General features: G+C 38.6%; 2 protein-coding genes across 7 annotated transcripts in view; one reads left to right on the forward strand and one right to left on the reverse strand.

Moving 5' to 3' along the window:
• The window catches only part of PREPL (prolyl endopeptidase like), a 37439-nt gene extending 34664 nt beyond the window's left edge, over positions 1-2775 (reverse strand). Inside the window, exons 1-2 of one of the 4 annotated variants that reach the window (XM_025260951.3) lie at positions 2574-2775; positions 747-1285 (exon numbers count right to left, since the gene is read on the reverse strand). In XM_025260951.3, the coding sequence (XP_025116736.2) occupies positions 747-965 (219 nt within the window). In that variant the 5' untranslated portion in view covers positions 966-1285; positions 2574-2775. The remainder of the gene's footprint in view (positions 1-746; positions 1286-2573) is intronic. The other 3 variants (XM_006056813.4, XM_006056817.4, XM_006056816.4) reach the window with 3 other exon arrangements.
• Positions 2776-2878: 103 nt separating this feature from the next.
• Positions 2879-20982, forward strand: part of CAMKMT (calmodulin-lysine N-methyltransferase) — a 411076-nt gene continuing 392972 nt past the window's right edge. Inside the window, exons 1-2 of one of the 3 annotated variants that reach the window (XM_006056820.4) lie at positions 2879-3350; positions 17333-17505. In XM_006056820.4, coding sequence (XP_006056882.1) covers positions 3213-3350; positions 17333-17505 — 311 coding nt within the window. In that variant the 5' untranslated portion in view covers positions 2879-3212. The remainder of the gene's footprint in view (positions 3351-17332; positions 17506-20982) is intronic. The other 2 variants (XM_006056819.4, XM_006056821.4) reach the window with 2 other exon arrangements.

The following is a 20982-nucleotide window of genomic DNA, read 5'->3' on the forward strand; positions in this document are numbered from 1 at the left end:
TGCAATTTAAGGAAACTAAGGACATAGCAAGTATGCGGTAGGGGAGGTCATGTCAAAGGGGCAACAGCACCAGCAGCTTAACTCAAATAACGAGGATGAGCACATAACTTGCCAACCTGAGGTACATCTGAGAGGAAAGGGGACACTGTCAATAACTACAGATGGACAGTGTAGACTGGGACTGTCGGGGGCAACGGAGGAAATGTGCTCATTCTACATACAAGGGCAATAGGTCCTCAAGGTTGAGGTCATGCCCATGGCTTGGGGTCTGGCCAGAGTACAATGGTCCGAAAGCATCTTCTAGAGGAATACAGTGGTCAAGAATGCAAATCTTTTTTTCAATTTTTAACAGACAAGTAGCACAATTAAGTGGTTTTCACTGAAGTTTACTAATTTGGGATTCATAAAACAATCAGCATATTATTAGAGTTTATTAAGAGTTATTATAACAGCCCAGGAATTTTAGAAGGCAAATTATACTTTGAGCTGCACTGGTAGCACAGGAAGGAATTCCTAAGGTGAATCATTTTTTATAAATGTACATTTTTACAATATTACATTAGAGCTCTATAAATATATATATTCTTTTATACTTACATATGACTACAGACAATTGAGTCTGACCATTTAAAAAATCAAACCAGATTTACTGAAAAAATTAGTAACTGATCTCCTACCCATTCTTTATTTTTAAGCTAAAATTAATCTTAAAGGCCTACACAGAGGTTAATTTAAACAGTCCATACCTTACATGAGAAGTTCCGACTTGGGATGTTTCTTGCTAACTCTGAGATCCTGGGTTTATTCTGCAGACACTTGGTTAGGTGATATTTTCTCAATTTTATTCTATGGTAATAACGATCAGCGAAGTTACAGTGATTCAAGTGCTCTTTCTGCATGCATTTCCCAAGGTGAGGAATACTATACTTCAAAGCTTGGAGAAACAATTTGCTCTTCTGCTGCATGGTATCAAAGTCCCTGGTTTACGCTCCCTTAGGGGCTGCCAGCACATGAATGATTTTCATAGGAATGACTGTACAGCAGTGGGTTCTCAGGGCATATAAGATCTGCAGTTCTTAACTTTCCCCTTTGGGGCTGTGTACCCCTCAGCTTACAAATAACTGCAGACAGCTGATAACTCAGGTTAAAAGTACTGAAAACTTGTACAAGTTAGTTTCATTCAAGTCATACTTCTTGGCAGATGTGACTTAAATGTCTCTTTAGTAAGGTCAATCTTATCAGGCTCAAACTATGCAGCACTGATTCTGGTACACACATGGGCAAACTAAAAAAAAAAAAAAAAAAAAAGAAAAAACAAAATAAAAATCTGCAATAAATACAAAGACTTCATGGGGGCATCTCAGGAACTCTGAGGGCTTTTAAAGGCAAACTGGCTTTGATTTTGCATAATTCAGGTATTGGGTTGGTCAAAAAGTTCCTTCCAGGTTTTCACAAGATGTTATGGAGAACCCTAAATAAACTTTTTGGCCAACCCAATATATGCAGGATGAACTGGAAAAGACTAATTACTGAATAAAGGTAGAGAAGGGATTAGTATTTATTGAGAATTTGCTACATGCCAGATGTTTTTATATACTTGATCTAATTTAAACTTCATAGGAACCTGATAGAGTAGCTATTATGTTGATCTTACAGGTGAGCAAACTGTGGCTTAGGGAGGTTTAAGCAACTACCCCAGGTCACCTCCACAGAAAGTGACAGAGGAATGTCTATCTGCAAATAAAAACAACTGGACTTTGATGTTAAAAAGGGAATTAGCTCTTTAGTTGCAAAAAGCACTTCAGGATGCACACAGGAAATGCGATGCCATAAAGACCCGTTCTTTTTAACCTATCTTAGCAAGGTAAGTAAGGCTACTGAGTAGTTAAGTCAGAGAAACCTGGGTTCAGGTCTTTACTCCTGCACTTAGCACCTGTGCTTAGTTTCCTCGTGTGTAAAACAGAGATAATGACCCCACTAACTATTGTAAGAATGAAACAATAATTTACGTTTAACCCTTAATCAAGTGCCCGGACCGCAGTAACCACTCAGTAACCGTTGGCTACTATTTTTTGGACAGAAATATCTAGATACGTTGCACACTGTTGAACGTCATCATGAAAGTCTTCCACAAAATGTTTCTGGGTAGCAAAGGGAAAATACTGCGTCAGCTTTACCGCAGCTCGGATCCGCTACGAAGTAGCAAAATAAAGGAGAGTGGAAATAGGGAATGAGCAGCCGATACCAGCAAAAACAAAAAAATTAAATAAAGTATGAGAAAATAAAAGAAAGGCTCTAAATGACTACATCCCTGCCGGCAGCCTCCCTCCATCCATCTTCCACCCGCAGGGAGAAGACAGCCGGTTAACGATGGGGGTAGGGCAGACACACGGGTGTTCCTGGGAGAACCTATTCGTTTTCCCTGTGCATCCGAGGCGAGAGAGTGGTACCATGTGTCACGCAGTTAAGTGAAATCGGTCAAAAAGCTAGAACCAAAGGACTGAGGGATGGCTGGATGGGGAGAGGAAGAGGTGAAGGGACGAGACCCCCAGCCTACGCCCCCCAATACGTACGCAAATTGAAAGTCAGCCTGGCTCTAGATACCGAAACGAGTAAAGGCACGCCCAGAGGACCCGAAGCTCTCAGGAAGGAGTGCAGCTGTCACCTCGACCGCGTCCTGCCGAAGTCTGCGTTCTGCAGCTAGCAGAACCACTGCCTACCCAGTGTCGCCGAGAGCCAGTTTGCAGCACGCGTTCTACGTAACCCCCAACTAGCACGAGCTCTAAGCAGATTCCACCATCTTTATTGTGGTCAGGAATGGATTTTTTTTTTTTTTTTCTCCTACTTCTGAGATCATTATTGCTCAAAATACAAATCTTTTAGATCTATGCTAGTCTTCAGAACTCGAGATGAAACAGAAGAGAGAAGAACAAAAAGGGGCAGGGTCGCGCTAGATCTGCCACAGTTCTCGCACCCTCTGGTCTGCCCTCACTCAAGATGGCCACCAGCAAAATGGTGCAGTGGCGAGAGTCGCGCTGCCCTGGTTGCTAAGGAGATGCGACTACCGGAAATGCGGCATTCGGGGAGGGCTCGGGAGCTACGGCAGAGGGTGGGAGGCCTGGCGTCACAGGTCCTGACTGGGAAGAAGTAGGCAGGTCCTGGCAGGGGAGAGCCGTGGCGGCGGGACCTCGGGTATCAGAGGCTCTAGCGGGATGGAATCTCAAGTCTCTGACGCCGCAGCCGGTCAAGCAGAACAGACGGCAGGCGAGGGCCAGGCAAACAGCGGCGCCGCTCCGGGACCCGCAGCCTCGGCGTCCTTGGGTGCCGCCCGGTGGAAGCTCCTGCGGCAGGTAAGGGAGAGCCCTCTTAATTCACTATTACCTCTGGCCACTCCCCTCGCAAGCGATCTGTAGCTCCTCTACCCTTGGAAGCGCGGGGAGTTCCCTCACAATTTTACCGGGAGCCGCCTGAGGAGCGCCCCCTTGGTTCACCTACAGGTCCCACCAAAAAAGGGAGGCATCAGGTGGCATTGGTAGGGAGGGGGCAGCCAAAGCTGAGTCCTGGGAAACTCCGATCGAAGTAGAAGATTCCTTCCTAGACATTAGTCTGCATCTGAGGGACTTTTCTTCTTGCCCGCCAGTAGGGTTGGTGGAACAGCCGCTCCGCAGCCCATACTGCTCTTTTCTGCTTCTGTTTTACTTTCTTCCCCTGATTTCTTCTCCTTGCTTCTTAACTCCTGTTTCTAGCCCCAAATCTGGTCCCTCTTTTGGTGATCAGCGTGGTTGACTGTGTAGGGACTGTGACGTTGCACGTGTTGCTTCGGTTTCTTCCGTGGAGCTGAGAGCCAAGGGAGTTGTAAGAGCTGCCCCCGCCCACCCCTTCTCTTCCACGCGATAGTTAACTTGTTTATCTTCTGGTTTGAAGTGATCAGTGAAATCCTTGGCGTCTCTGTGTGTTGTTTACTGGTGGTTATCTTTTAGCACTTCGAAGATGCCGCTGTTGCTGGTAACTTCAGTGGTGTGCCCGTTTGAAAATTTTCTTATTTGACATCACTGACACTCCTTGCCAAAGTGCTTGAAGTGAAATCTGTTGTTGATACGTCAATGTTATGCTTCTGCCTGGGGTTTCCTGCTGAAACCTTTATTCAGTAGGACACTTTGCGTTTCTGATTTGTGTTTCGAGAAGAGTTTCTCAGCTACTGCCACTTTGAGATTGTGTTTAGTATTTTGGGGGTTACTTTGTTTGCAGTTGTCTGTAGTCGTCTTTTCATACTGTGGCCTTCCAATGCTGTCATGACACACTCAGAGACCTTTTCTTTGCTGACACATTGACAGCCCTTGCAGAGCATTCATGATCTGGTTTTGCTGTTAATGTTACAAATGGTATTATAGGATAATAAAATGCATGTCCTTATAGATCATTATTGTAGGAACTTTCTGTAGTGAAGTAAACAAAGTTGAATTATCAAAATAGTAAATTAAGGCTTAAAAATGATCAGTCAAACCTTATTATGATGACAAGTGATTCTTAGTAAAAATTCTAGTTGACCGTCATTTATATTCATTCTGAGTTGCTGTCTACTTTAGCATAAGAGTGAGTTTCAGCCGTGGCTGCCATTTGAACTCCCCTCACACTTTGAAATTTAATGTTTTGGTATATTTGTGCTCACTGCTTAGAGTCTTTCTATCTTCTTCTCTACTTAATAAATGACTGTTCATCCTTCAGACCTCTGTGTCAATCTCCTCTTATGTGACGCCTCTGCTGACTCCTCTGGGCTGAGTTAGACCCATACGTGTAACCTATGGGTAACCCCTTTTCACATTATTTTATGACCATTTCATTAGAATCCATCTTTCTCAGGAGAATAGGAATTCTCCCCAGGGAAAGATGTTATTTTATTAACCTCCATCTTCTGCACAGGGCCTGGGTAGTTAATTTTTAGTAGATAACTGTTATGTGTTGTGGAAAGCCTGAGAATAAGGACAGTCTTTAAGTGGCCCACAGGATCTTATCCTCAGTGCATTGTATCAGTGAGCTATTGCTGAGTAACAAATAACCACACCATCGGATATTAATACATACACATACTGTTGTATGCAATGCCATTACATACATCACATGCTGTTGCACACAACAGTGAGCATTTATTCTGTTTGTGGGCCACTGACAGGCTGCGATCAGCTGAGTGGCTCTAGGCTGCATGCTTGGTTCACATGCCTCTAATCCTGAGATCAGTTAGTTAACATGTTTTCATGGTAATGTCAGAGGTATAAGAGAGCAAATGCAACCACTGAAACATATTAATATTTTAAATATTTATTAATATCCTGTTGGTCAAAATAAGAATCTTAGTCAAGGGGGCAGAGAAAATATGTTTTTTTTTTTTTTTTCTCCCTTGGAGAGGGCAGGGGAGAAAGTGAATCTTTAAACATTTTCAGGCTCTTAGTAAATATGTTTCAAGTGAACAGACCATTTATATCTTGTGAGCATTCAGAACTGGAAAACTGAGAAATCTGAACAATACTAGAGATATGAATTATTTTTCTCTTTCTTATGGGACATCTTCATGACATCTGCTTCAGTCAGTCAGTTCAGTCACTCAGTCATGTCCGACTCTTTGCGACCCCATGAACCGCAGCACACCAGGCCTCCCTGTCCATCACCAACTCCTGGAGTCCACCCAAACCCATTTCCATCGAGTCGGTGACACCATCCAGCCATCTCATCCTCTGTCGTCCCCTTCTCCTCCTGCCCTCAATCTTTCCCAGCATCAGGGTCTTTTCCAATGAGTCAGCTCTTTGCATCAGGTGGCCAAAGTATGGGAGTTTCAGCTTCAACATCAGTCCTTCCAATGAACACCCAGGACTGATCTCCTTTAGGATGGACTGGTTGGATCTCCTTGCAGTCCAAGGAACTCTCAAGAGTCTTCTCCAACACCACAGTTCCAAAGCATCAATTCTTCGGCACTCAGCTTTCTTTACAGTCCAACTCTCACATCCATACATGACTACTGGAAAAACCATAGCCTTGACTAGACAGACCTTTGTTGGCAAAGTAATATCTCTGCTTTTTAATATGCTATCTAGGTTGGTCATAACTTTCCTTCCAAGGAGTAAGCGTCTTTTAATTTCACGACTGCAATCACCATCTGCAGTGATTTTGGAGCCCAGAAAAATAAAGTCAGCCACTGTTTCTACTGTTTCCCCATCTATTTCCCATGAAGTGATGGGACCAGATGCCATAATCTTAGTTTTCTGAATGTTGAGCTTTAAGCTAACTTTTTCACTCTCCTCTTTCACTTTCATCAAGAGGCTCTTTAGTTCTTCTTCACTTTCTGCCATAAGGGTGGTGTCATCTGCATATCTGAGGTTATTGATATTTGTCTTGGCAATCTTGATTCCAGCTTGTGCTTCTTCCAGCTCAGCATTTCTCATGATGTACTCTGCATGTAAGTTAAATAAGCAGGGTGACAATATACAGCCTTGACGTACTCCTTTTCCTATTTGGAGCGGTCTGTTGTTCCATGTCCAGTTCTAACAGCTGCTTCCTGACCTGCATACAGGTTTCTCAGGAGGCAGGTCAGGTGCTCTGGTATTCCCATCTCTTTCAGAATTTTCCACAGTTTATTGTGGTCCACACAGTGAAAGGCTTTGGCATAGTTAATAAAGCAGAAATAGATGTTTTTCTGAAACTCTCTTGCTTTTTCTATGACATCTGCTTATGTCTCCTTTTTCTCCTTACAATTCTGTGTTTCCACTAGGGCTCCAGTGCTATCTCATGGCCCTCTACCTTAACTGTCCAATATTTTCTGTATTTTACAATTAATATTCTTGGAGAGAAAATCTGGTTGACCTAGTTCATCATTTGATACCAGGTCACATGATAAATTGCTGACTTTTGAATCTAGTGCCCACTTGAATCAGATGAGGTCTGGAAGTCTATGGATCAATATCAATAGAGGCTGTGGATATTGTTCTTTTTTCTTCTTTGTTGGGTTTGACTATCCAATGGCAAAAATACTACCTCATCATCCACCCAGCTAGTGATCCAGAAGAAATAACCCTTTTCCCTAACACCCAAATCATTTCCTCCAAAACGATTCTAATAGTCCAAGTTTGAACCAATTGCTGTTTCTAGGAGAATTGTGCACTTTTACCCGGGTCATCAGCCCACACTGTGGCAAGGAAAATAACAACCCTGCCATTATTGCATAGAGTGAGGGAGGGGCATTTCCCAAGAGGACGGGATATAGAGCAGATGAAAAAGTAGCAGTGACCCTTACATGCTTACGCACATCTCATAACCACCTACAGAATGGATAATAGGGCCTAGATGTCTGTATACTTGGCTGAAGAATCCGATTAATGAAATATTTTATAGTACAATTTAAATTAAAGCAGGTAATATACATTTGAGACTGTCAATGCAGAAAGAGACAGGATGATTTCTAGAATAGAATATAATACAATTTGATTTTAGTCCCAGATCTACCTATGATGATGAGCAACCTATTTGTACCTCATTTGTAAATGAGGGAGTGGGACTAGATTTCTTTAAGATCTCTTCTGTTTCTGATTATTTTTAAGCGAAATTATTTTCCAGGGTTAGGAATAAACTAATTGTCTATTTTCTAATCCTATTATGATTTCATAACAAAGAATTTGATTTATGTTTAACATTTAAAAACAGCTTATGGGGACTTTCCTGGTGGTCCAGTGGGTAAGACTCCTTGCTCCCAATGTAGGGGACCTGGGTTTGATCCCTGTTCAGGAAACTGGATCCCACATGCCACACCTGAGAGTTTGCATGCCGCAACTAAAAAGATTCCTCATGCTGAAACTTAAGATCCCACAAGCCACTAAGACCTGTTGCAGCCAAATAAATAAATATTTTAAAAAAATAGCTATGTACTGGGTAAAATGGGCATCCGAGTGAGATCATCACAGTACATTTATCAGAAAACTGATTTTCATGGTATCAAAGAGAGCGATCTAAAACAAAATATAGACAGTATGTATAGTATGAGCCATTTAAAAATGTATTCATAGCTATATGTATATGCATAGATGGATGTTTAAATGTGCTTTTCCCAAATGGTAGAATTTTGAGTGGGTTTTTACTCTTCTATATTTAAACTTCTTTTCCAGTGAACCTGATGATTTTCAAACCATTTTTCATCTGTTCCCAGGTGTGTAGTTTTAATTATAACATCTATGAAATTGGGATATGTCTATTAGTTGATGGCATCCCAGTTAATAGGCAGCCTATTCTATGTAACATCAGAAGGAAGGAAAAAAATTGAATCTTATAATCAATGATGTATTGTATTTGATGAAATATAGTCAGGGAAAGAGAGAATTGGTTTTTTGAGAAAAAATTGAAGACCGCTGACTACCAGAAAAACAATTCCATGTGAGTGACCAAAATCCTTCCCAGAACAAGATGCTAAACAATAGGAGTACCTATTAACTTGTTGACTAATTGAGAAAGTTGGTTAGAAAGGTCAGTCATGAAAATGATACATATGCTAAAATGAAGCTACAATCTGAGTGTCAAATTGTCCTAAATAATTATAGTTAGTTCTCTAAGTTTATACAGCTGGCTTCCCACAATGAAATTGGTAGTAAACTTTTAAGCAACTTAACTTCTCAAGCAAACTTACCTTTATCTTTCCAAAACATTCAACTTAACTTTTATGGAAGAACTATAAAAATAAAATGGAATAATGATTACCACTCCTCATAATTATTATTTCATTAGTTTTTTAAATATTTAATGCATGACAGTAATAAGAACAGCTGGTGTAAAAAGCTTGTGAAAAAGGCCAATTAACTTGGCAACCAACTCAAAGGGGAAGGGCAGGAATAGTACCTTGGCACTATTCAGTTCACATGGCCCAGTCTGAATATTTAATAGAGGGAACGGAGAGGGTCCGTTAATTCAGTCAGTTACAAGAGATGTGCTGTGTTTTGTGTCCTGTTTATGTCTCCCAGTTCCTTGATAGAAAATGGCAAACAGACACCAAGAAACCATGTCTTAGAAATGGTTGTGCCTGTAGATCTTGCACTGAGAATTGTGGTTTAGATCCCTATGTAAGTGAGGAGTTGAATGATGGACTCTTCATTGGTTTTTATTGGCATCACTAGGGATCACTTTCTACAGCAGCAGCTGAGTAGGGTCATTCGTGCTCTTTCATTCCCCCCCCCCTTTTTTTTTAAATTTTATACATTGTTGTATTTATAAGGATTTTTCACATTGTTGAAGTTAAACTTACATTTCAATTGATTATAGACTTTCTACTGTAGTCACAGATGACATAGATTTTTGCGTGCTGTGTGGAACATACTTTAACCTTAAGCATATAAATTGCAATGCTCAACCCTGACCCCCGCAGTTCAAACCTTATTGACATATACATCAGTGACTGGAGGAGATTTTCTTTTTTTATGTTTCTGAGTTATTAAGATTAATAATTGGTTTTTATTGGATTCCTTAAAAATATTTAGGAATATGCTTTAGGTTAAAAATGGTGAACGGGAATGTTTTCTTGAGTTAGAAGTATGTAGCTTGTCAATCTGAAAACAAAATATTCCACCAATAATTATTTTGAAAGAAATGGACTTTAAGAAGTTTCTTTATTTTTGGCTTAGCAGTTAACGGTTCGCTGTCTCTAGAGGGTGGGCTTAGTTCCTCCCGGCATGTGGGATCTTCCTAGACCAGAGATCAAACCTCTGTCCCCAGCATTGACAGGCAGATTCTTAACCACTGGAACAGTGGGGAAGTCCTTGAAAGAAATGAACTTTTCACTGTGCAGCAAAGAAAATAAAAAGTTTAGAAGGCTCCAAGTGTGAAAGCATGTGTCTTTTTACATTCTCAGAGCTGTATATTTATTAGACTATTAATCAATAGTCTTCCTAAGAGTAAATACAACAATTTTGCAGAGATTAAATGCTTTAACCCCCATTCCTAAAATAATGCTGAATATTTTTATTTGGCTCATTTTTGTTATTTAAATTAAGACCAGAAATCTATGATTTAATTCCTAAAAAGTTTTGAGTCCTAAAAATGATGTTTTTATATGAATTTTTCTAAGAGTAAAAAAATTCACCATTTAAAAGTTTCAGCTCTATTGAGATATAACTGACAAATCATATTGTAAACTACACAATGTGATGATTTGATATATGTATACATTGTGAAAGTATTCCCCATCCCCACCCCCAATGAGTTAACACATCCATCACCTTTTTGGTTATTGTTGAAAACATTTTCATTCATTTATTTTTTTGAAGCTTTCAAACAACTGAATGTTTTCACTTTGTCTACTTGGTTTTCATTGCCTTCTTGTTCCTTCTGAGTTCTCTGTGGCAAAGAGAGGCTATATTCCTTTTTTCACATCTAGTTTTTTGCCATTTTAGAAAGCTGCTCTCTATAGGTACTTTTGGACTTCACAATTCTAGCTCAAACCCCAAACTTTATTTGTAAGGTATATAACCTTTTATATCTGAACTTTGAGTATTTTCCTTCACCACCCCATCCCATAATTCCATTTGATTATTACTTAGGGGGTTGGAAGGCAATTAATATTTACTTAGGGGGTTGGAAGGCAATATTCTAAAAGCAGTAGCTGACAAAATTATACCTTGATGGGAAATTTAAATATCCTCTCAAGTCACAAAGCTGCAGACATTTTTGATGACCTTGAAATAACTGAATCAGTAGTAAACTGAATTGATCTCCATTGCATATGATTACCTTTACTGAGTAGTGTATAGATTATGTAAATAACTGTTCCTTTTTATTTATTCTAAATATATTTTTTACTTTCTTTGAGAATTACCTTGTTGTCATATTGTAGATCATGGAATTTACTAAACTATAAAAGCCTCTTACAATTTTATACATGTGTTGATTTAATAACTTTTTACCTTAGTGATTTATAATGTCATTACCTTGACATCAGAGTAATTTAATTAGTATAAAAAGGCATTTGATTTTTGGACATTAATTGGACAAGATCTGTGGCAATTTATAATATCTACATTTTACATTTTATAACAATTTTTTTTTTGAGAGTAAGCTTTGTTTAGTGATGTGTTTTTCTTCCTCATAATCATAGATGATAGATAACAATAAGACTGTATTTTTGGTAAAAACTTTTAAAACAATTCATCCTTTTATTTTATTTATTTTTAAAATTTTATTTATGTATTTCATCTTTGGCTGTGCTTGGTCGTCATTGCTCTGCGGGCTTTTTCTCTAGTTGGGGAGAACAGGGGCTGCTCGCTAGCTGTAGTGCATAGTTTCTCATGGTGGTGGCTTCTGCTGTCACGGAGCACTGGCTCTAGGGCGCACAGGCTTCAGTAGTTGTGGCTCTCAGGCTCTAGAACACAACTCAATACTTGTGACGTTGGGGCTTAGTTGCTCCAAGGCACGTGGGATCTTCCTGGATCAGGGATCTTGCCCATGTCACCTGCATTGGCAGGCAGATTCTTTACCACCGAGCTACCAGGGAAGCCCCACCCTTTTATTTTTAAAGGAAACTCTCAAACAAGTCAAAGAGACGCGATTTTTCTGATGTTACATTTAAAAAAATCAACCGTATAAACCTTCTATATAATATAAAAATTTTAAGCCTATTTTTTCCCTCAAGGTATATTATTCAAGTTGGTATGGTTTCTTGCTTGGTTCTGATCTCAGTTTGCCTTTATGTAGTCAGGGTTCCTTTTCAGATAAGAGAAACAACTCTAGCTATTTTAAGCAGAAAAGGGCTTTATAAAGGGAATTAAGTGCTCATAAAATCTTTGGAGGAACTAAAGGAACCTACAAAGAATGAGTCCCAGAACAACACAAAAGCTGGCCTGCCAAGAGAGATGCTACCGCTACCAAAATGAAGAACTTGAGCTTCTTTCTGGGATCATTTCACATTGTCTGTGATCTCTGGTGATCAAGAAACTGTTTCTGGAACTGTAGACTCCAGAAGTACACCTTGCCTGTTCTGTGTCTACCAGCAAAGGTTTGACACTTGTACAGCGTGTGTGTGTGTATGTGTGTGTGTGTGTGCGCGCACACACATGTGCTCCATTACTCAGTCTTTCACTCTCCACTAAATTAGAGCGTGAACATTGGAACCTCTGCTAAAGCTGCTGAAGATCCAAATGTCTTTAGAACTGTTCTTACTAGCACACATTGCAGAAATGGATCTTTCTTCTTTCCATCTTTCTTTCTTTCAAATCTCATGTTAGTCCATCTGGTTAGCTAAACCAAAAGCACATCTGAAACTGACTTCTAGGGATTCTGGGAAATGTGGTTTCTAGCTTTAGCATAGGAAGGTATCTTAAAGGAAGTGGAACTGTGATGTTTGGTGCCAGGCTACCACATTCTCCAGAAGAAAAGGTGTTGAAAGTTCAAGCTCTGTAGTCAGATAGCCTGAATTTGCTTCTTACTAGCTTTCTGACCTTGAGCAAATTACCATTCCTTTTCATTAGCTTCCTCTGTCACATAATAGGTATCTATCCCATGGGGTTATTTGAGAATTTAATGAAGAGTGTGGTAAGACTTAAATTAATTCTTACTTAGATGTTTGGTGTCATTTGCTGGTGAATAGTCTGGACTTGGAGTTTTCTTTGTGGTAAAATTTTTATTTATGCATTTTATTTTTAAAATAGTTTAGGACCATTTAGACTTTCAGTTTCTGCTTGTGTCAATTTTGGTTAGTTGTATTTTTCCAGGAATTTGTCCATTTCATCTAAATTTTCAAAGTTAGTCTTCATAATATTCCTTTGCATTTTTTAATGCCTGTAGGATCTATAGTGATCTCCTTATGTCATTGAAATTTATACCTTCTTTCTTTTTTCCTTAATAGCTTCATCAGGGAAGCTATCAGTTTTATTAATCTCTTCAGAGAACCATCCCTTGATGTTGTTAATCCCTCCTGCTTTGTTTGTTTTCTGCTTTATTAGCTTTTACTCTTTTGAGGACTTAATTTGTTCTTTTTCGAGTTTTTGCAATGGATACTTAGCTTACTGATTTTTAGCATTTCCATATATTTCCCTCTTAGTATGGATTTAGCCGTCTATGGGGTCGCACAGAGGCGGACACGACTGAAGCGACTTAGCAGCAGCAGCAGCTACATTTCATGTTTTGAAATGTATTTTTATTATTCAGTTCAAAATGCTTTCTAATTTCCATTGTGTGTTTTTTGATTCATAGATTATTTAGAAGTCTATTGCTTAACTTATTTAGTTTTAGATATCTTTTTAGTTATATTTAACTTGTGACTATTAGAGTGCTTTATATATTAAAAAAACTTTACAGGAAATGTCAGATATATGCAAAATTGGAAATAATACTTTAATAGCCATTCAGGTATCTATCAGTTCAGTTCAATCACTCAGTTGTGTCTGACTCCTTGTGACCCCATGGCCTGCAGCACGCCAGGCTTCCCTGTCCATCACCAACTCCCAGAGTTTACTCAAAGTCATGACCATTGAGTCGGTGATGCCACCCAACCATCTCACCCTCTGTCATCCCGGTCTCCTCCCACCTTCAATCTTTCCCAGCATCAGGGTCTTTTCAAATGAGTCAGTTTTTTCACATCAAGTGGCCAAAGTATTGGAGTTTCAGCTTCAACAGCAATCCTTCCAATGAATATTCAGGACTGATCTCCTTTAGGATGGACTGGTTGGATCTCCTTGCAGTCCAAGGGACTCGCAAGAGTCTTCTCCAACACCACTGTTCAAAAGCATCAATTCTTCAGTGCTCAGCTTTCTTTATAGTCCAACTCTCATATCCATATATGACTACTGGAAAAACCATAGCTTTGACTAGATGGACATTTGTTGGCAAAGTAGTGTCTCTGTGTTTTAATATGCTGTCTAGGTTGGTCATAACTTTTCTTCCAAGGAGCAAGCGTCTTTTAATTTCATGGCTGCAATCACTATCTTCCATGATTTTGGAGCCAAAAAAAAAAAAAAAAAGTCTGTCACTGTTTCTATTATTTCCCCATCTATTTGCCATGAAGTGATGGGACCTGATTCCATGATCTTAGTTTTTTTAAATGTTGAGGTTTAAGCCAACTTTTTCACTCTCCTCTTTCACTTTCATCAAGAGGCTCTTTAGTTCTTTGCTTTCTGCCCTAAGAGTGGTGTCATCTGCATGTCTGAGGTTACCGATATTTCTCCCAGCAATCTTGATTCCAGCTTGTGCTTCATCCAGCCCAGCATTTCTCATGATGTACCCTGCATATAAGTTAAATAAGCAGGGTGACAATATACAGCCTTGACGTACTCCTTTCCTAATTTGGAACCAGTCTGTTGTTCCATATTCAGTTCTAACTGTTGCTTCTTGACCTGCATACAGATTTCTCAGGAGGCAGGTCAGGTGGTCTGGTATTCTCATCTCTTTAAGAGTTTTCCACAGTTTGTTGTGATCCACACAGTCAAAGGCTTTGGCATAGTCTAAAGCAGAAGTAGGTGATTTTTGGAACTCTCTTGCTTTTTCAGTGACCCAACGGATGTTGGCAATTTGATCTCTGGTTCCTCTGCCTTTTCTAAATCCAGCTTGAACATCTGGAAGTTCACAGTTCATGTACTGTTGAAGCCTGGCTTGGAGAATTTTGAGCATTACTTTGCTAGCATGTGAGATGAGTGCAATTCTATGGTAGTTTGAGCATTCTTTGGCATTGCCTTCCTTTGGGATTGGAATGAAAACTGACCTTTTCCAGTCCTGTGGCCACTGCTGAGTTTTCCAAATTTGCTGGCATATTGAGTGCAGCACTTTCACAGCATCATCTTTCAGGATTTGAAATAGTTCAATTGGAATTCCATCACCTGCACTAGCTTTGTTCGTAGTGATGCTTCCTAAGGCCCACTTGATTTCACATTCCAGGATGTCTGGCTCTAGGTGAGTGATCACACCATCGTGATTATCTGGGTCGTGAAGATCCTTTTTGTACAGTTATTCTGTGTATTCTTGCCACCTCTTCTTAATATCTTCAGCTTCTTTTAGGTCCATACCATTTCTGTCCTTTATTGAGCCCATCTTTGCATGAAATGTTCCCTTGGTGTCTCTTATTTTCTTGAAGAGATCTCTAGTCTTTCCCATTCTATTGTTTTCTTCTATTTCTTTGCATTGATTACTGAGGAAGGTTTCTATAATCTTCAACTATTTTTAACTCTGGACTACTTCAATTCATTTCTAATCTCTCATTATGCAACTCTCACCAGATTATTTTGAAGTGAATCTCAGATAACTGAGGTACCATTTTCAGATAACAACTGAGATAACAGATAAACCCAGATAACATTTTTCTATAACTATTTCAGTATGTACTTATACAAGATAACATTAAAAAATGATTGCAATGCCAAATCCTATGCAGAATAATTCTTTGATGATCTGGTCAGTTTCCAAATTTTCTCCATTGTCTCCTAATTTTTTTTACAGTGTAATTTTTTTGAAAACAGGATCCAAATTAAACTCCAAATATTGTTATTATTGATATGTTTAAGTCTTTTTAACCTATTAATAAATATTCCCTTGACATGTCTCTTTTCCAGCCCTTGCTGTCTATTTTAGAAGAAACTGGGTGTTTTGCAGAGTTTCCCATAACTTGAATTTTGCTAATTGCACTTGATCAATGAGTTCCTCTATCCCTGCATTTCCTATTTCCCATTAGAGATTTGATGAAACTCAGATTTGATATTTTTTGTTTTGTTTAGTTGGTCAAGATAATGGTGGTGTGAAATTTCATCAGTAATCACAGGGACGTGTGGTCATTTCCTTATTATGATTACCTTGGTTCATGAATTCATGAGGGAGTTGAAAATGGTGATGTTCTGTTGTTCTTTCTTCATTTATTACTTGGGCTCTTCCATTTGGATGCTTTCAGTTATAGTTTATATAGGAAAAACAGATAAATATTTGATTCTTTCTCTTCAATTACTATTTTCAAAATAAATTGGTTCTTTGCATTCTTCAGTGGTCAGCAGCGAGGCATTTAAAAATTACCATTATGAACTAATGTGTTTCAGTTTAGTTACATTTGTTATCTGTGTAAATATTCACAGTATCCCATCTTTGGCCAATGGACCCTTTCCCTATTGTCTCTTGAATCCTTTTGATATAACCTCTAATTCTGTAAGGCTTTCTTGTTTTCTTGTGTGCATGATGTTCCAGGCTTATCTTGTATAATTCCTGGCATTCTTCCTCAGCTTGCCTGCCTTATCTTAGTTCCTTGAATGTTTAGTTGCTCAGTCATGTCTGACTCTTTGCAACCCCATGGACTATAGCCCACTAGGCTCCTCTGTCCATGGGGATTCTCCAGGCAAGAAAGAATGCTGAGTGGGTTGCCATACTCTCCTCCAGGGGATCTTCCCAACGCAGGGATTGAACCCAGGTTTCCCGCATTGCTGACAGATTCTTTACCATCGGAACCACCAGGGAAGCATCTTGGTTCCTTAACCAGGGATTATTAAACCCATGCCCTTGGCAGTGAAAGCTGGGAGTCTCAGCCACTGGACCACTAGGGAATTCCCCTTACTTTGATTTAATAAAAATTGTCATTTAGAGACAGCAGTATGTGCAGCATTAAGTGAGTTCATTGCTGCTAGTTTGGGCATTGGTTTTAGACCTTTTCAGTGGTCAGATGTAGGCAATACATGTATAGTTTTAAAAAATGAAATATATCATTAATTTATATTATACTTCATTCACATGCAGGGCTACAGTGTTTTTGCTTAACCTCATTAGTCTTAACAGCTGTATTGCCTTTCTGTCTTATTTAAGAACCCAGTTTGCAATGACACCAACAAAATTACTTATTTGGTTTATCTTAACACACACACACACACACACACACATACACACACACACCCGCTCAGAATAACATACTGCTCCTGTCTGGGTGTACACACGTGCACACACACACACACAGGCTCAGAATAACATACCTGCTCCTGACTAGGTAGTATGCTTTGAAATTCAACTTTTACCCCCTAATTCTACAAACTGTTGAAAGTGCTGCTTGTCTTCTCAGACCTTCCCTTTGGAATTGAATGTCTCACAGAAAGAGTGGTCACAAAAGCCAGACTCCTCTCACTAGATTTACCTTGTTAGATATTAGACTGGTAGATCTTCAGTATCGTCCTTGTTCTCTGATGCCTTTGAGTAGTGTTTTAAAATGTTTTATGCATCTTTTCTAGTTGTTTTCAGTAAGACTTTGGTCTGAATTATCTGCCATTATCAGAAATGAAAGTCCCCTTACCTCTTAAACGTTGAACGTTGTATTTATATAATATTTGTGACCACAATATTTGGTTTTATTTCAAAGGTTCTGAAACAAAAACACCTGGATGACTGTCTACGACATATATCTGTAAGAAGATTTGAATCATTTAATCTGTTTTCAGTAACAGAAGTCAAAAAAAGGGAAACTGAAGAGGAAGCTGGCGCCTGGGTCCAATATACAAGCATCTTCTATCCTGAATACAGTATTTTCGTAAGGTAAATATCACTCCAGTTAAGATTTTTTTTTAAAGCATTTTTCTCTTGTAAAAGAAAAACAATCTACCAAGAATCGAATTGTTCATTCTATTGAATTTGCAAGCAGTCTTTATCAGAATTTAGGTTTTATAACTTTGTGTAGGGAAATACTGCTTTAACTGGGTCTTGCTATGTTCTCAGAACTAAAGAAAAAACATTCCAAGGAATGTATTGGCATTTGGAGATAAAATTCAAATCAGAGAGTTCATTTAACCGTTCTCTCATAACATTTGATATGAAAAAAAGCCAAGTTCTTCTTGAGCCTGAAAGTGAAAACAGACTTTTTCCAAACTACTCTTTAAGTAGTAGTTATTTGAAAAATCAAGCTTTGGTATTTTTCCTATTCATGTTTTGTCACTTTCAGAAGAATCTTAAAAATAGGAGGAGAAAATTCAGCTGAAAGCAGTGATATTGTGAAAAGCATACAGACTGTTCTGGTTTTAAAAATCATTAGAAAAGAGTGAAGAGAGTTAAGATACCATTTTTACAGAATTAATTTTTCTCTCCCAGTTATAGTCTAGCATGTTGCAACATTACTTCAGGTGTTTGATTTTTATAAAATCTGCCTTTTTTTACAGGATTACACATTTTGAAAGGAAGGGAGAAGCACATTTACAGTAATTGTAGAAAGAGCAAAAAGCATTTTAAGTGGAAATATGTCTGAATACAGTTTAGGTGAGTTTAGGAATAATTTTAAGAAAAATGTTTTCACAAAGGATGTCTATTTATAGTATATGTTTCTTGAACTATTTTAGTTTAAGATATCTAAGCTTTGAAAGATACTGTAACAGCTGAATATTTAGGATTTGGATAAAAATTGATTAGGGTGGTCAGGGAAGTACAGTTAGGATCTGGTTTCATAATACTGCTTTACTTAAAACTCTAAATAGGGATAAAAACTTTGGGGTTTGTGTACATTCATTGTGAAGTTCTAATTAGAACACCTCAATTGCCTGGCATTTGTGATGGAGGTGATTAGCTTAGTCCTTGATTAGGAAGGAAAGAAAACTGTATGAAATACTTACTGTATGCCAGGTATAGCACCAGGTGCTTTGATGTATTCTAATTCATGTACTCCTTCCAATAAATCTGTGAAGCGGGAATGAAGATAATTAAGCAATTCGAAGATGGAGTCTATAAGGATATTACAGAGAAGGAGAAACAGTAAGGTATAAAGTTCTAAAACTTATCTTCTGCCTCCACCATGATAAGAGGCAATAAGTGTGAACTGTGCCAAGAATAACTTCCTGATGTCTTCAAGGCCCTGGTAAGACTTAGCCAGAGAAAATGTGAACTCTTCTGTTCCTAGGAGTTTTCAAAATAAGACATTGTTTCATACTTGGAGAACACTTGGTGGAGATGACCTTGATGTAGAAGCAAGACTCTTCTCCAGCAGTGTGGCTCTTTGTGATATAACTGTTTTTGAAAGAATAAATATTTCTATGTAAATATTACACTAAATCCTATAGAAAGATTCTTTATAGAAAGAAGACAGGTGGCTGAGCTAGAATTTTGGCACAATGGCTGCCAAGATTTTTTCTCTTTTTTCCAAACTAGCTGGTATCTCTCCACATCAGTAAACATATAGAATTCTAGAGCTGAATTATGATCTTAGAATAAAAATGTATAATCATAGCAACATTAATAATGGCTGACAGTTGAGTGCCGGGCCTTGTGACAAGCACTTTCGTGAGTGGTTTACATGTACTAGCTTATTTAATCCACACAGCATCTTATGGGTAAATGCTGTTTTTATCTTCATTTACAGATGAGAATATAAATAAGTTGATTGAGGTCACACAGCCAGTGATTGATTGTGACCCTATTCAAACACTGGTGGTCTGGTTTCTCACCTGTACTTAAAAAAATTTTTGTTTTGAATTAATTACAGACTCTTAGGAAGTTGCGAAAGTATATGAGGAGTTCCATGGACCCTTCCCTCAACTATCTCCATCAGTAACATCTTATATAATGATAGTCACAGCTTGAACTTTTAACTTCTGTACATCCTGCCTCTTGTAAGTCAGTCTTGTATTCATTTTTCAGAGGAAGGGATTGAGATCTGTCATACATATAATTTCACAAGCAAATCATTGCCATTGCCATCTCCAGGGGGTCTCCCTGACTCAGGAATTGAACCAAGCTCTCCTGCATTGCAGGCAGATTCTTTACCAGCTGGGCCACCAGGGAAGCGCATGTACCCTGTGAGTGTTCAGTAAATAAAAACTTGTGATGTAATGGTTTGCTTATGAAATTATATATGTGACAGATTGTCCTTATACATGTAGGGTATCATAGGTACCCCTTTAAAACTTGGCAAGATTGGCAACTGAGGCAAGTGTGGATACTGAATTTATATTTAAAAAGTACAGTTTTAATGTTAGTAATATTAACAGCAGGGGTGACTTTTTTTTTTTTTTTTGATACTAGGTAATCTAGTATGCTTTTTTTTTTTAATTTTTTTAAAAATTTTATTTTATTTTTAAACTTTACAATATTGTATTGGTTTTGCCAAATATTGAAATGAACCCGCCACAGGTATACATGTGTTCCCCATCCTGAACCCTCCTCCCTCCTCCAACAGCTTTTGTTCTCTTGTGTTTTATTTTGTATTTTAGAAGGAACTTTATGTGTGTGTTGTGTTCAGTTGCTAGGTCGTGTCTGACTCTTTGCAGCCCTGCGGCCTGCAGCCTGCAGCCAGGCTTCCCCATCCTTCACATCTCCTGGAGTTTGCTCAGATTCATATCCATTGAGTTGGTGATGCTAGCTAACCATCTCATCCTCTGCCACCCCCTTCTACTTTTGCTTTCAATCTTTCCCAGTATCAGGATCTTTTCCAATGAGTCGGCTCTTTGAATCAGGTGGCCAAGATACTGCAGCTTCAGCTTCAGCAAATCCTAAAAGATGATGCTGTTAAAAGTGCTGCACTCATTATGTTAGTAAATTTGGAAAACTCAGCAGTGGCCACAGGACTGGAAAAGGTCGGTTTTCATTCCAATCCCAAAGAAAGTGAGAGTATTGTGCCAAAGAATGTTCAAACCATTAGACAGTTGCGCTCATTTCACATGCTGGTAAGGTTAGTGTCAAAATCCTTCTTCAAGCTAGGCTTCAACAGTATGTGAACTGAGAATTTCCAGGTGTACAAGCTGGATTTAGAAAAGGCAGAGGAACCAGAGATCAAATTGCCAACATTAGTTGGCTTGTCAAGAAAGCAAGGGAATTCCAAAAAAACATCTACTTCTGCTTCATTGACTATGCGAAAGCCTTTGTCTGTGTGGATCACAACAAACTGCAGAAGGAACTTTATAGCACCTTCAAAATGTGATGCAGTGTATGTAGAAAATAATTCATTGGGTCATGTTTTCATGAAGCTTAAATTACAGATATGGGCCAATTATAATCTAATTTTCTAGGTTATTTTAAACTCCAATCATGATT

This window comes from Bubalus bubalis, chromosome 12, assembly GCF_019923935.1.
Source record: "Bubalus bubalis isolate 160015118507 breed Murrah chromosome 12, NDDB_SH_1, whole genome shotgun sequence".
NCBI lineage: Eukaryota > Metazoa > Chordata > Mammalia > Artiodactyla > Bovidae > Bubalus > Bubalus bubalis.